The 17,205-nt window shown below is 36.6% G+C and overlaps 1 protein-coding gene across 1 annotated transcript in view; it reads right to left on the minus strand.

The window, feature by feature from the left end:
* The window catches only part of IMMP1L (inner mitochondrial membrane peptidase subunit 1), a 78,867-nt gene that overhangs the window by 6,212 nt on the left and 55,450 nt on the right, over positions 1 to 17,205 (minus strand). The window contains 1 exon segment of the mRNA XM_024752580.1: positions 15,192 to 15,318. Within this exon segment, the coding sequence (XP_024608348.1) occupies positions 15,192 to 15,318 (127 nt within the window).

Below are 17,205 nucleotides of genomic sequence, written 5' to 3' on the forward strand. Positions count from 1 at the left end.
AGTATGGTATTGCTTGTATCTCAAAATTGGCGATAGTATAAATATTCGTCAGTAGGCAGATGTTAAAGAGTTTATTTACAGAATAGTAGACAGCTAATAGACTGACATGAATACAGTCAGTGAAAAAAATAAGTTACAGGGCTTACTTAGGTATAATTTTTTAAAAAACCACAAAATTTTGTTTTATGCATTTCAAAATTTACATTTTTGTGACCAGTATGTATTAAATAATTTTTTAAAAAATATATGCACATACACATACATGTGTGTCTTAATATGACTAGCCCTTTCAGTAATACTTGTACTTTTTAAAAATGGAACATTGTCCATCACAATGCAGGTTAGGACTTTATTTAATTAAAAAAAAAATTTTTTTTTTTTGTCTGTGGTAATGTGGTAAGAGAGTGACCTAACTTCCAATCCGTAGAGCAGGCTCTGCTTCTTTGTACAGTACAAGTAAATGACTGCAATTACTGTGCTGTCACCAGACCTCTGGATAACTAAAATATTAGTCTAGCTAAGAACTCATTTATTTAAATAAATATAAAGTACAACACATTTTTGGTATGGGTCCAAAACTTAAAACCTGACCTTTCTGGTCAGGTGAGTGGAGTAAAGCAAGGAACAAAACAAAAATTTCCTTTCTAACTCAAAACACAGTTATTGTCTGTTGGATTAACCTACTGGTTATCACTAAATTCAAAATTCAAACCAGGTAAAACAATTCTATAGCAATATTATAATAAAATAGATTAAAATATATTTTTTAAATGTATTTTTAAAAAGCTGTTATAACTTTCCAATTAAAGTAGAACTCAAATAAACACTTAAAAAAATTATAATAAATGCTTTGCAAATGCCCCAAAATGGATGTCCTAATTCCATGTCTTTGTTCATTACTTCTCATAACCAAAACTTTTAAAAAGAGTTAATTACTTTTCATCTTTGTATTTTTGGAAATACGCCATGCCAACTTGAATGAATGCATGAGACTGAATAAGAATGTATGAATATATGTTTACAATGAATGCCACCTAGAAATGTTTACTTTTGCTCAAATCTGAATTTTCCCAGGGTCTCAGATATAACTAGCTTTAGGAAAAACTTTTAAAGCATTAAAAGAACCCTTAAATCATTCTTGGTTTTTCCTTTCTACGTCAGAGGTTTACTTCCTGAGCTATGATAAAACCTAATCTCAGGGCACGACAAAAGAATCAAGCCTCTAGTTCTCAGCCATACTTGCTGAAGCCTAGTTAAGTGCCTCCTTTATAGTACAAGCAACAAACGTAATTGCCTCATGGCCTGCGGGTGTCCATTTAACAAAAGCAGCTTTTGGGAACCAACCCACAGGTGTTACCTTTCTTGATTCAAGTGAAATCTGATTAAAAAGTCCACAATATCAAATAACACATTTACTAAACTGTAATCAAACTCACTTATTATTTGATTAAGCAAAGATTATCTAATTAAGAAAAAGTTCTGACTGAAGAGTAAGATATTTGTATGTTTGATCTGTCAAAAGTTTCAAAAAACAGAAAATCCTAATAACAGACTGATTTTTAACTATTTGTTTGCCAGATATTTTAAAATGTATAATCAGCAAAGGCAGGGTATGCACTGGCCCTATTATTGCTCATGCCTCCTTAATGGTTCTTCTAAAATGACTGAATGTAAAGGAAATAATAATTATTAAAGAAACAAACAAAAATCATAAAGGTAATAGGAGAGGACAAAGTTTTTGGAATCCTTTTCTGACATGATTATTTTTTCCTTTTCCTGAAATATATAGGAAAAGGAGAGGCATACACACCTTAGGAAAGCAATCAGATGAAGACTTGGGCTTTTTTGTTTTGTTTTTTGTGGGGTTTTTTTTTGGCAAAAGCAAATGGAAGTGGTATATCAACAACACTGTAAAGTATTTCATTTTCCTCATGTATTTTAAAGATTTTGTCTTGTGTCTCACAGAATGATGAATGTAAAATATAAAATGCATAATTTCCCTGCCCAGGAAAAAAGTCCATATGATGAATGTACATTCATGACATGTCATTTTAGTTTAACAATACCCAAATAATTGTTATTTATGTTACTATCTTTCAGGTAAGCAGAATCGAGTCAAATTAGTATACCATTATGTGGTTAATGCATATTCTGCTTAATCATCTTATATAACCAAAACATAGTCATGGTAAGATGCTATGCACACAAACTACTGAAGAGAATACTTGCAAAATGAGATCATTTATTAATTATATAGTCCTAAAATAACTTCATAAAGCCCAGTATTTGTATGACTCCTGCAACGGCAGTAAATAATTGTTGGAGTTTATCTTCCTATATACACCAACAAAACTATAGATAAAGATGTATATGTCAAAAAGTGAAGCATTAAATCCCCTGAGAGAAAATCATGTAGAAAGGTTTTTAAGAACACAAAGCTGAGAAAACATTATTAATCTTTAATTTTGTAAAATGGGGCTGTCTCAAGCATCAGTTATGGGTACCTTTGAAAGCAAAACTCAAGCAACAGTCTCACTAATACTCTATTTTTACTGACATTCTTCTTGCCAGAACTTTTTGCCTACATTTGTCTCCCTGAGTAGAATATCTGGAGTCATAAGGGAGGTGCTCCCAAAGGCTAGATGCATGACAAAGGGATTAACATTTATAAGGACCAGGCAAGGAACAGTTAACACACTGATTATTTCAGTAGATACTATCTCTATGCAGTCCTGCTTCTTTTTCTTCCCATTTAAATTCTGACTTATTACTAACCTATCCCACATCATTCCCGGGGACTGTTATTGCCTTTCCCTACTTAAAAATGGTGCCACTTTAGGTTCATAGCCAATTATCATTAAAGAGGAATTTACACCAGAGTTCTAGTAAGCTACACCGACAGCGTTGTGGTGAGGGTGTGTGTGATGAGGGATGCTTTTGACTAAAGGTTCTCTTTTATTACTGAGCATCTCCCTGCTGCGTGGGTTTAGAGCTTAGGCTAAGACTTGACTTGCTCATTCTCATAGCTATTGCAAGCAAGCTAAGCTCCTTCATCTTCTCCTTAAGTACTCAATACCTCCATCCAGCCTGAACAGGAATTTCTGATGGGTTGTTAGTATGGTGGTCAAAGTTACAGTCCACAGAGTCATAGTGCTGAGTTCAAATTGTAGCTCTGTCACTTACTAGTTAAACACCTTGGAGAGGTTATTTAAACCTCATCTAAAAAACTGGGATTAATGAATGCCTTACAGAAACATTCTGAAAACCAAATAACACATAAGGCTCCTGGCACCCAGTAAGCACTCACTATTGTTATTAACAGTTGCTCCAGCTGCTGGATGAATGATGCCTGCCGGGCTTTCTTTGTTCCTGGTTTCTTATGCAGTCTATCCAGTTCTCTGCAAAGTGAACTGTGCTTTGCAATTTCACTTTAGTTATGTTTTTGGTCTTTTTCTTTTACATTGTATTCAATTATATAGTTCTGGTACTAGCCAAGACTTTGAATTAAATCCAGTATAATTAAAAATGTACATTAATTGTGAATAGATGCCATATTAATTATGCCAAGTGATTTAATGAAATTCAGTTTTTAAGACCAAATCATCCAAATGTAGCAAAGACTAACATTTTTATTCTTTTAACAGGCATCTTTTTCAAGCAATGTTTATTAAATATCAAATGCCTAAGCACTTCCTTATGGAGCATTTACTTCTTCAGGACTGTCTGCCAACTTGTCAGAAGGCAGAGGAAGGGGAAAAAGTGTTGGGATTGAAGCTAGTAAATAGGCCTTTCCATCCCAGCGATCTAATACTAACATCTCAATCCTACAGATTCTTTTTTCCTAGGACAATGAATTATTTGGTCTCTGACTTCTTTTTTGTTCTATTTGTAACAAGGTTACCTGCTGTTTTTGGATTAGTATTTAAGAGAAGTTCCTTATATTCGCATTTCAAGACTGTCTGTACTCTCATTTTAATGTAGCCTGATGTACACTCTGGTTCTCACATTCCAAAAGATGAGCCTAACTTAATGAAACACAGGTAGAAAGAGTAGTAGAAAATGGCGGTAAATATGTAAATAATGAGTTTTCTCATGTTCTCAGAAAAAGTCTAAAATAGTAAATCAGATGCCTACTATACAGAATATGTGCTAATAGGTTTCCACCAAATTTTTGATTCCTGAGACTTCAAATAATTCTTCCCAGTCAAAACTCATCCCTATTTGGATTTATTCCTATAGATGAATCTCTGTAGCGCTTTTCAATTTCTTATGGACCAGTGCATAACTGCATCATATAGAGATTGGCTAAAAAACTGATTTATACCTGAAATGGTACTAGAAATAAAAGATCAGTAGTAGAAAAGAGTCCATACTCCAAAAAATGAAGGATTAAAATAAAATATGTGGATCTTTTTGTACCTGATATTACTAGTATCTTAAAAAAAAAAAAAAGCATTGTATTTATTGCATGATTTTCTTTGATAGACACTTCTCCTACTTGCATTTTATTTAACAAAACCAGAACTCTAACGTCCCATACCCTGGAAGTTATTTAGAATGATGTCTAGCTTTGTGAATACAAAGTTGCAGATTAGGCAGGTAGATGACAGATGACATTTTTTGTGATGATGTAAGATACGAAGAGAATAGCTGAAGACCTTTAAAAAGTGAGGTTGATCTCAGGGGGCTGAGAGCATCAAAACACTGTTTTGACTAAGAGATCGTGAAAATATACTGTGGACATCAAGGAGGGAATAGTATAGCACCCAAACACCATTCTGGGAAAGAATGTGTTTTCTTCCCACTTCCTATAATTTCATTGCCATTGTATTCATTTAAAGTACAATCTATCGTAGACTTATACAGGCTTCTAGACTACTCCAAAACTGAGTATATCTTCTCTCCATTTCCCAAATTAACATCTCCCTCAGAACCCCTTATATATATTTTTAAAATTTTATTTATTCTTGGCTACGTTGGGTCTTCATTGCTGTGCGTGGGCTTTCTCTAGTTGTGGCGAGTGGGGGCTACTCTTTGTTGCGGTGCGCAGGCTTCTCTCATTGTGGTGACTTCTCTTATTGCGGAGCATGGGCTCTAAGCATGCGGGCTTCAGTAGTTGCAGCACACAGGCTCAGTAGTTGTGGCACACGGGCCCTAGAGCGCGTGGGCTTCAGCAGTTGCGGCACGTGGGCTCAGTAGTTGTGGCTCGCAGGCTCTAGAGCTCAGGCTCAGTAGTTGTGGCACACAGGCTCAGTTGTTCTGCAGCACGTGGGATCTTCCCAGACCAGGGGTCGAACCTGTGTCGCCTGCATTGGCAGGCGGGCTCTTAACCACTGCTCCATCAGGGAAGTCCAGACCCCTTATTTTAATGCACCACCTACCCCTATTGCTAGAGCCAGAAACTTGGGTCAGTTTTAAGACTTTCAATTCCATTTCTTCCAACATCCAATCCTGTCTAGATATTCCCTTAATCTTTCTCCAAACTTTGTACTGCTTTCCATTCTTCATGTTATTATCTCAATTATGTCTTACAGCCTATTTATTAACTGGTCTCCCTGCCTCTGGCCTCTCCTACTCCAACCATCCTCTACTATTCTATACTAAATATCAGGGTGATCTTTTAAAAGCTAAGTATGATAATGTTACTCCCAGGAATTCCCTGGGGGTCCAGTGGTTAGGACTCCACATTTCCACTGCAGGGGGCACAGGTTTGATCCCTGGTCAGGGAACTAAGATCCCACAACGCGTGATGTGGACACACACACACACACAGAGCTACTCCCCTGCTTGAGACTTACAAGGAACTGAGCCCTAATCACCTTTTCATTTTTATCTCTGTTCACTACCCACCCCTCCACTATATGTCCCAGACATAGGAACTTACTTTTGGCAGCTACCCAAAGCACAGTGCTGCACCCTCACTTCTAGATCTTCTGAATATGCTGCTTTGGCTAGCTCCCACTTAGCCTTGAGAACTTCAACTCAGGTTTTACCTCCCCTTTCTGTAGTAATCCTATTCACCCCAGTCTAGATAAGTATCCTCTATTACAGCATTTTGTAATTCCTTGTCCAGTCCCCCAACTGGACTACAAACTCCTGAAGCTGTACTGTCCAACATGGTCGCCACTAGTAACATGACTATTCAATCTTACAAATTATATAAAACTAAAAATTCAGTTCCTCAGACACACTAGCCACGCTTCCTGTGCTCAACAGCCACATGAACCTAGTGGCTACCATACTGGACAGGGCAGATATAGACTATTCCATTTTTGCAGAAAGTTCTATTGGACAGCCTGCAGGCAGGGACTTGATCTACTTTAACATGGTGGTGGCCCTCAGGTAAGTATTCAGTAATATCTGGAATTAATGGGATTAATGAATGCATGAATAAATAATACGAAAGTTGTGAAGTTATTGTCTGGCAAATTTGCCCACCCTATAATCTCCTGAAGGCTTTTTAAGTTTTCTCTCCCTCCCCCCAAGTCCAGCGGTTTCCGCTGCTCCTGGGACACAGCCTCATTAAGGAAGATGCCTGATGCTGGGATTGGTTTGGGGTTAGGTGCGTTTGCAGTTACGGTCAGAAGTGCGTATCAGTCTATGTCCCCAGACCTACTCTGACTTTCTTTACATAGGGAAGTCAGGTCAAATTTCAAGTCTCTTCAGATGACAGGAGGTTTTTCTAATCCTTCCTGATTTAGAGATTCATACACACAATGTACAGGAAGTAGATCAGAATCTTAAGTTGCATCTTAGAATTTTAAATTACTCACCCTATAGTTTTAGGTGTTTTATCTCCCTTCCCTGTTGGCTCTGTATGTCTGTGTAGTAGACAGGCAAGCACTAGCTATGCCAAACTAAACGATTCCTAAATTTTCTTGAAGTAGTTATGAAAATTCCAACCCAGGAGGAAGCACTCTCGCATATCTAGGTTAGCAGTATAATGGCTTGTAATGTCAATATTTTTCGGCTATTTTACTATCTTCAACTGTTTTATAATATGCATACTTGCTTTTAAACCTGTAATTTCTCTTTTCCTTCCTTATTTAAGGTAGAAAATAGTTTACCAGAATGAGAATGCTTTTATAGACTAAGATTAAGTGGGTCACAGAAATCTGTAGAATTTTGATTGCCCAAAGTGGTAACAGAAGAACTTCGTTTAGTTGCTTATTTCAGAAGACATTTGAACATATTCCACTTAGTCCAGCAGACCACTGTATCAGGTTAGGAAGCCACATGACACTTGGAACACATTCTCTTTACGACCATCAGAGTGGGAGTCTGCCTCAGATGCTTACGCTCAACAGCAGCATTACAATTTCAGTCTTAGTAATTTTTCCCAATTACTTTTTTAATAAATGTATTTTTTTATGTTGGCTGCGTTGGGTATTTGTTGCTGCGTGCGGGCTTTCTCTAGTTGCAGCGAGCAGGGTCTACTCTTCATTGTGGCTTCTCTTGTTGTGGAGCATGGGCTCTAGGTGCGCGGGCTTCAATAGTTGTGGCATGTGGGCTCAGTAGCTGTGGCTCGCGGGCTCTAGAACACAGGCTCAGTAGTTGTGGCGCACAGGCTTAGTTGCTCCGCAGCATGTGGGATCTTCCCAGACCAGGCCTCGAACCCACGTCCCCTGCACTGGCAGGCGGATTCTTAACTACTGCACCACCTACTTTTAAGCAACCTAAAAGTATAGAGGTCTCATATAACTTGCAGATGAAACTATACGTAATATGGCATTTTACTGAATTGCATAAATGCCTCCCTAGAATCCCATCCATGGCACTGACTTTCCAACTTTGAGTGGTTAAAATATTTTCAGGTGAGCAAAACATGTTAGTTTCAGGAAGAGTTACTACCCTTTCAGTAGAAATGTTGATTTCATAAATACATATACATACTCAAACATATATTAAGATAAAATACATTTCTACAAAATAATATTTTATAAACTACATATTTTTGTTAAACTAAGACCAAATTATTCTGAAAATGTTCAGGGAACACATCAGAAAATGCTTAAGTAGTGGGAGCCTCAAAGATGATTCTTTAGTGTTAACATCAGAAGAAAAACACCTCAGAATTGTAAACACTAAGTCAAATTTATCTTCAGAATTGTTAGCTATAGGATGAAAAAGTCACGTCATCTCCGCAGTCAACTTCACTTTAGCAAAAAAGTAAACATATTTCCTCTGCATCAGCGGCAATCAAGGCATTAGCAGTATGCCATGATTGATTACCCTGGGAGCCGTTGCTGAGAAATGGATGTGAAGCACAGGTTTTTATCACTATAGTCTGCAAAAAGCAAGTCCCTTGTTTAGATATCCTAGTTGTAATAAGTGACATTATTAGGTAGTTCTTCTATTTAAATGACATAAGGATTTAGTGTATCAGCAGCTTATAATAAACAAACCCTTTCAATCTGATGATTCCTTTCCCTACAGAGAAGTACTTTTTCTGTTTATAATACAAGTGGTAATAGAAGACCATATGGTTGTGACTTTTAGCTAAAGTAAATGACATTTAAACAAACAGAAAAACAGCATTAGGATATTCAAGGATTTGAACTATAATGTAAATACACAGTACATGTTGGGGGCTATCAATGTTTATAAAGTGACCATTTTCTAATGTTTCCCAATTAGTGAGATTGTTTTTCAGTTGGCCAGTTTTGTTTAAATATTTTTCAATACACAGTAAAACAGATTTATTACTAGCATATTATCCCATTTCCAAGTTCTCCTTTTAAGAACACTATACCACCAAGGCATCCTGAGAACATTTAATCAGTTCTTTCTGAAATGTGAAAATGTCTCTGTTTCTTACATTTCTGCCAATAACAATAATGATGTTGTTATTAACATACTCTACAATTCAAAAAGAAAAATGTAAGAAATACTACATTTCTTACACACCTACCATCACTCTACCGTGGTAACAGACTAGCATTTGATGAACATTTCACTTTTTGTGTATGATTCTGAAATCTGTGGTATCAAGAACCGAAAAACATTATATAACTGGATATTTTGAGAGGCCAAAAATAAAAGCAAAAACATAATTTTTCTAATAAGCACAGATACATTTCCTTTAACAATAGCAAAAGATGCTATGCTTTAACTACAGGAAAATACTGAAATCTCCATAATATTTCTGTTAACATGCTCATCTTCAACAAGGTGGCTGCTATGGCTGAGAAACTAAAATTCAATAAACAGAGTTTTAATTATTTGAAAGATTTAGGAAAAAAGATCCTTCGTTTTATAATAACCACTGGAAAGCAGAAGTTTACACTTAAAGGAACAGTTTACCAGCTTCAGATAACAACTTATCCATCCTTAATCTGCCAACCAATAAAAGAATCAAAAGAACAAAATACCTGTAGAGTTGTTACATATGTCCAAAGGCACATCATTTCTACTGAAATGTAGAAAACTCTCATTACCACACAAACTAATTAGTAGGTACTGCATGTTGCAAGGGCAACTTAGCTTTCATAGTAACAAAACCACCACACCATTTCTAGAGAACCAAATCTTCCCTCAAAATGAGAACAAGGTAACTCCAGGGTACCTCAATTCCACCAGTCCTTCAGAAGATTTAGATGAGACCAAGTTCAGAGTACTCCAAACTAATTATTCAAAGCCAGGTAAATGTTTAATCTGCTTTAATAAAAGGGCTAAAAACTATCATTCAGTCCAAATAGAAGTCACTTGGGGAAAGAAACGTTTAATCAGCACAATGCTACGCTGGTACAAAGTAACAGGGGCATTCCAGTATTTTCTATAACACTTACCTGCAGTTATGGAAAATGGTCAAGTAGCCCTACCATGGAAGAAAGAGCTTTCAAGTCTTCTATGAAGACTAGAATAAACACAGATTGGCCAGTTCAGCATTAGCATAGTGTGGTGAGCTACAGGAACATCTATATTACTGAAAAATAGAACATCGTGCACTTTACTGCAGAGCGAGTTTGCAGTAGAAACCAGAAGAAACTGAGTAGAATAGAAACTAAAATAAAACATTGTCAGACTCTAGTCATATATCCATTTGTCCACCCTTCAAGTATTTTTAAAGTACCTACTAGATGCCAAATAAAAGTTCAGGTGTTGAGGAATCAGCTGAGATCAAAACAAACCTCTGCCATTAAAACCTTACATTGTAGAGCAAGGGTCAGCAAACTTTTTCTGTAAAAGGCCAGACAGTAAATAGCTAAGCTTTGCAGACCATAGAGTCTCTGTTACAATGACTCAACTCTGCTGTTTTACTGAAAGCAGTCACAGACAATATGTAAATAAATGAGTGTGGCCATCCTCCAATGAAACTTAAATTACAAGAACAGGCAGCAGGAAGAGTGTAGGGTCTAGTAGGCCATCAAAAGGACCATGGCTTTAATTATGAGATGGGAGGCCACTGAGCTCTTTGGGTAGAAGAGTAACATTATTTTTATGAAAAAGCATAATTATTAAAAAGGTTCATTTCAGTTACTGTGTGAAGAGTAGTCAGTAGAGGGGTAAGGATGCAAGAAGATGGGAAAGGTATAAGCTCAGAGAGAAGTTCAGAAGTTACTGCAAGAAAACAAGAGTGAGATGAATTTGACTTGCACCAGGATGGTAGCAGTGATGGCGGCAAGATGTCGTCTAATTCTGATTATATTTACAAGATATAATCTTGTAAACATGATTTGCTAGTGGATTGGATGGGAGGGTGAAAGAGGAAGAGAGGCAAGGATGACTCCAAGGTTTATGACCTGAGTGAGCAGAAGAATGGAGGTGCCTTTACCATGATTGGAGGAGATGAATTTGACTTGCACCAGGATGGTAGCAGTGATAGGGGCAAGATGTCGTCTAATTCTGATTATATTTACAAGATATAATCTTGTAAACATGATTTGCTAGTGGATTGGATGGGAGGGTGAAAGAGGAAGAGAGGCAAGGATGACTCCAAGGTTTATGACCTGAGTGAGCAGAAGAATGGAGGTGCCTTTACCATGATTGGGAAATACATGTGGGACAAGCCAGTTTTGGAAGGAAAATCAGTTTAGTTTTGGACATATTAAGTTCAAGGTGAACATTATATACTAAGGTGGAGATATTAAACAGACTATCAGATATATGATTCTGGAGTTCAGGAAAGAAGCTGTGGTTGATATAAATTTAGGTCTTGAGTTAGACAGTATTTAAAACCATGAGACAGGAAGAGGTCACCTTAAGTGCACGTATATAAAAACAAAAGAAGTTTAAAATACAAACCCTGAGTTACTCCAATATTTGGAGGAACCAACAAAGGACACTCAGAAGAAGCAGAAAGAGAGGAAGAAAACCTAAAGAGAGTGGTATCCCCAAAACTAAGTGAAACCAGGCTTTAAGAACAACTACTTCAAATACTAAGAATAGGTCAAGTAAAACGAGGACCGAAAGCTGACCACTGGATCAACAACAGAGAAGTCATCAGTGACTCTTAACAAGGACCTTTTCAATAAAGTGCTGGGGACCAAAGTCTAAGTGGAATGAGTTCAAAAGAGAATATAAAGTTCAGAGTCGAGTCAGTAAGTATGCACGACTCTTTCCTATAGGAGGATGTGGTGCCAAAGGAGTTTGTTTGTTTAGATGGGAGATTTTATAGCATGTTTGTTTGCTGATAGGAACTTACTGTATTCCAAAACGACTAACTATACCACAGGTACATTATGGATTAAAAACACAGCCCTGAACTATCACACAATGTTATCCTGAGAAAGATTATAAAGTGTTATAGTTTCTTGATTAGCTTTATGAGAAAATTTTACTGTATTTCCTGAGTCCTGGCCCTATATTCCCTAGGGGAATGGAGACTACGTTAAATCGCCTGCTGTGCAGATCAACAGGAGAATGCCTGTTCATTTAATGTATTTCCTACCTGCTAAATGCTTCTTCCAAATAAATTATTTTTGGCAAATTAGTGGCTTCTAGCAGCAAACTGAGGAATTCCTATAGTATAGAAAAGCAAGTTATTCAAGATGTTTGAGCTGAGTACAATTTGTTTCTTTTGAGAGTCACAAATTAAGCTCATTTCCTAGTAGCCAATGCTCAGCCCATAACCCAAGGGAAAAAATTACTGGCCTAAATACCATGAAAATAAGCAAAACCAACTGCAATAGGACCTTGATAGGGACTGCTTCGTTTCCAAATGCTTAATGCAAAAAATAAATCACCTTTCGTAAGTGCTGCTTGCCACATGAACTTTTAGAACTCTGGAATGAATAAAATGGTTTCACATCACTTAACCAATAATCTGTTTATATTCTTGTTTGCCAACTTACAAACAATGCTATTTCTTTCATATGCTAAACTCTCTGTTCTAGGTTCCAAATGACAATTTTGGTGTTTTGCTTTCTGAACCACCTACTTAGGAGAATAAATGTTTTTTGCCTGAAATTCAAAACACATTTAATATATATCATCTTTATTATGCATCTCAATCAAGATCTGAATAGTAATGTCTTCATAACCTATAAACAACAATGATTTTTCTGAAAGGATGCACAGATAAGGGGAAGAAACCCCTTTCATAGCATGCAGCACCAGTGTGCTTCTGAGATAGCTGGAAAAGGGAACACTCTGGAGGGGCAGAATGCAAACAGTTTGGATATCTCTTCAGTGCTCCAAACTTGGATGAATTTTTGTTATAAGTCACCTTGATTAATGGAACACATTTGCTAAAGTGGTTCTGTAATAGCCACACAATTCTTATGGCTTAAAAAACGCAGCCTAGTAAAACTGGTGGAGCCGGGAAGCCTTCAAAAATCACTGGCTTGTCTTTCAGAACTAATACTGGCCCTGATTAGAAACAGTTGCCTTTCTTTTTAAAAATAATAAAGACAAATACATTTTAAGGGAAATACAATTTATGAGATGGGAGTAGAAATAATAATAGTAAGTAGAGGATATTTTGGGATGAAAAGTAGTGGCGTGGTAAAGAATATAGATTCTGGACAGAGCCAGGCTACCTGTGTTTGAATTCCAACTGTTTCTCTTACTGTTTGAAATTGGACAATTTATTTAACCTCCCTGTTGTTCAGCTTTCCCATCTGTCAAATGCTACTACCACCTTCACTGGGTTACTGTTTTGATGATTAAATAAATTAACCCCTGGAAAGAGTTTCAACAGTGTCAGGTACAGAGTAAGTACACAGTTAAGTGCTGGCCAATATTATTACAATTGTTTGTACACTTATAAACATGCAAACCAAAGTGAATGGAATACACCCGGAACAAAATGGCAGTGTCCCCTAATTTATCCTCTCAACAAACAAAAATTCGATGGATGTCTTCTTTAAATAGAATATTCAAAAAATGTACGTCTTATAGTCCTCTGGTTATTTTCTCTGATTACTTAGCAGAGATTTTATCTAAATCTTTTCATCCTAATATTCCTCCTCTAATAATTTTAAAAGAAAACAACAGCAGTGTACACACTGTACACAGATAGTAGATGCTATCATTTATATATTTTGTTATTCTTTCTGTTGATAAAACTATTTCTGAAGTATATGCTTGTTGCTAAAGCAACTTAGAAGTGACTAGAATGCCTCAAGAAATGAAAACAGTCATGTGAAGGTGAAACCATTACGTAAATAAGTGACATTTTTGAAAAATAAAAGGATAAGTATCCATGATGAAGGCCACAGAAAAATAGGTTACCTGATACCACATTCTCAACTTTAACATCATCACCATCAGCTAAGGATTCCTAGGATGTTTAGCACTGTAGTAATAAACATCAAAAGTGTAATAAACAATTGCACAGCTGAACCATAGTCTATTAAGAACGGTAAATAAATAACAGATTATTTAATAGTCTACTGATCAAACTTATAGGGCAATCAGAGGCTACTGTAGGTCAAAATAAATTTACAACGATGAAGACAATTTAACTCTTAATTATATGTTTACACTGGGGATGAAGATAAAGTTACTTAACAGATGTAACAGCTCTATTAATAATCTGACAGTGACACAGAAAATTTAAACAAAAATAGAAAATTAAATTATAATTAAAGAGAGAAGAGTATATGCTGAGTAAACAGAAGGCTGCCCTCCCCTGCCACAAGCTGTCTCAGCAGCCATGTGACTGGTGAAAGGGGCTCACACGTTACATTTGCTCTTCACTCTTCTGTTCTACTGCTCTTGCTCTTCTTCCTAACTGAGTTGGCAAGTTGACTACACCAAAATATCTATCCTAAACATTTAAATAGGATTTTAAAAAACTAAACTACAAGACTGTGTTTGGTTTTACCAGATTTTCCACTAACAAGTCAGTGGAGAAACAATCTAAGCCAGAATTCCAGATTGCATTTACTTCTCATGTCTCCTTTGTCTCCTCCAGTCTATGACAATTCCTGACTTTCCTTTTTTTAAAGACCTTGATATTTTTGAAGAGTACTGGTCAATTATGTGGCAGAATGACCCTCAGTTAGGGTTTGTCTGATGTTTTCTCATGAGGCTATATACCTTCTTTACAAGAGTACCACAAAGGTGATGTGCGCTTCTCAGTCCTTGAATTCAGGGGTCACATTATGTTGACGTCTTGTTACAGGTAAAGTTAACCTTGATCACTCAGTTAAGGTGGTGTCTGCCAGGTTTCTCCTCTACGAAGCTACTGTTTTTCCCTTTGTAAAAATATCTTGGGAAAGATACTTTTTTTTTTTTTCCCGTACGCGGGCCTCTCACTGTTGTGGCCTCTCCCGTTGCGGAGCACAGGCTCCGGGCGCGCAGGCTCAGCGGCCATGGCTCACGGGCCCAGCCGCTCCGCGGCATGTGGGATCTTCCCGGACCGGGGCACGAACCCGTGTCCCCTGCATCAGCAGGCGGACTCCCAACCACTGCGCCACCAGGGAAGCCCGGGAAAGATACTTTGCGACTATGCAAATACACTATTTTTCCTCAAACGTCTGCCCATTATTTTGACATTCATTGGTTTATCTTGCCTGCAACAACTAATACTGAGATCTTTTTTATACAGGGTTTTAAAAGGAAATAAAATATATAAACTATAATGGCTATGTTGTTCTTGATACAAACATACTTAAATTCTAATGAATGCATTATTCTAACTTATATTCAAAATATGAATAAAAGTTATAATCATTTGTCAGTGTGTTCAGTTAATGTTAATCAACTATGATACCAATGAATAACATAATTGAAATGTTACTTACATAACTATGGCTTTTAAAGAAAACTGATGGACTACTGCTGAGAATTTTGTCTCCTTCCAAACCAATTACTCTTTTACAAATATTTGATTTTGGATCACTTGGGCTTTTTGCAATCACAATGTCACCTCTGAGGGGAAAAAGTCAAAGAAATGTCAGTGTTATTATTAGCAAAAACACATGCATGGCACTGCTACAATACTTTTATAAAGCAACTTAAACAAAGCCACACCTTTTTCCTCTGATAATACTGACCCTCCCATACATTTACCAGCTTTGAGAACCTTTGTGACTAACTTTATGGGTCAGAATCTAACAATGAGAGTGATGGAAAAGCTATTAGAAGATTCTAAAATTTCTGATAATTCCATGAGAATTATCTTCTTGCACTATACCCACTCAGTGTTACTTCTGTGTCCAAATTTTAGAACCAAAACTATGAAAAAACAATTCCGTGTAAATACCACCAAATTAACCAAGCAAATTTGACTGCCCAGCAGTAGCACTGATTGACTCTAGAGCACATAAAAAGGTAGAAACATCATCTGTTTCCCTAGAGCTTAAAGAACTGAGGAATTGCAGCATATAAATTATATAACCTGGATAGTTTACAGTACAGTCAAAAAAGTCATATATTTGAGAAAAAATATCAGAAGACTCAGCCAAATAAAATGCTAAAAGCTACCCAAACATATATTACAAAAAATAAACTGGCAAATCAAACATATAGAACCAATATGGATATGATTACATATGGAAGACAGGATTCATGGAAGAAATAACAATCTACATGTATTAGAAGACTAAGAAGATATCGAAAATTGGAAAGGAAGAAGGAGATAAAAAAATATGACTAATGCCTCAACCAAAGAGAATACAATGCTCTTTCTGCATGAAATGAGCAATAAGTGAATTCTGTTGCTCACAATCGAAAGGATTTAATATATTTACTTATTATCTGTACCAGGTTCAGGAAATAATTTGATGTGCTTGTAATAAAAGATGCATATATCAAAACAATATCAAAAGTCACAAAAATAAAAGGAAGATGATGGTTAAATCAGAAACCTAGTTATTGCTATATATAAGTATTACAATGAGTTCAAAACTTTTGGTAGTCAGGTCAAAAAATAAATTATGATTAATTACATGGCAATCATTACCTAATAAAATAAAGTTTAGTTTGGGAGGTATGACAAAATTTTCCTTAACAACTAAGTTAAAGAGGAATATACAAGAAGGATACCTATGTAAGGAAAGTAAAGATACCATCTTCATCAGAACTTTTACAGAAAATAGAGCAACAGTATTCAGAACAGTCATTTCTTGAGGTTATTCTTGATAAGAGTTGAATGCTATTAAAACACTAAATTCTATAATTTGGAGTGCAATATAAGGCTTACACTTGTTTGAAAATGTTATAAAGTATCTCTTTCCAACCAACTGGAACCATGTCAATGGAACTGTTCAGATGAATAAGTTTGCAAATATTGTAACCTATGTAACATACTAACAAAGTTGATTTTGGCTAGCTTTGGGGAAAGAAATGTTTTCCATGGGAGTTTTATTCAGCTTAAGTGTTTTTGTTTGTTTGTTTTTTGCGGTATGCGGGCCTCTCACTGTTGTGGCCTCTCCCATTGTGGAGCACAGGCTCCGGACACGCAGGCTCAGCGGCCATGGCTCACGGGCCCAGCCGCTCCGCGGCATGTGGGATCTTCCCGAACCGGGGCACGAACCCGTGTCCCCTGCATCGGCAGGCTGACTCTCAACCACTGCACCACCAGGGAAGCCCTCAGCTTAAGTGTTTTGACAAAATAATCAATATGATCCTCAAAACAAACTCTGCACTTGAATGGCAATGTAAAAATCATAATTCAGTCAAGGTGTTTTAATAGAAAGCATCATTACTGTATACTGTATTTCTGGTGGTCTAACCAGATATTATAGGCACAGAGCTTAAATCAAAATATATAACCTTGGACTCTCAACTCTTTCAAATAGGATTTTAAAAGAAACT

The sequence above is a fragment of the Neophocaena asiaeorientalis genome, unplaced genomic scaffold, assembly GCF_003031525.2.
Source record: "Neophocaena asiaeorientalis asiaeorientalis breed wild unplaced genomic scaffold, Neophocaena_asiaeorientalis_V1.1 scaffold196, whole genome shotgun sequence".
In the NCBI taxonomy this organism is placed as follows: domain Eukaryota; kingdom Metazoa; phylum Chordata; class Mammalia; order Artiodactyla; family Phocoenidae; genus Neophocaena; species Neophocaena asiaeorientalis.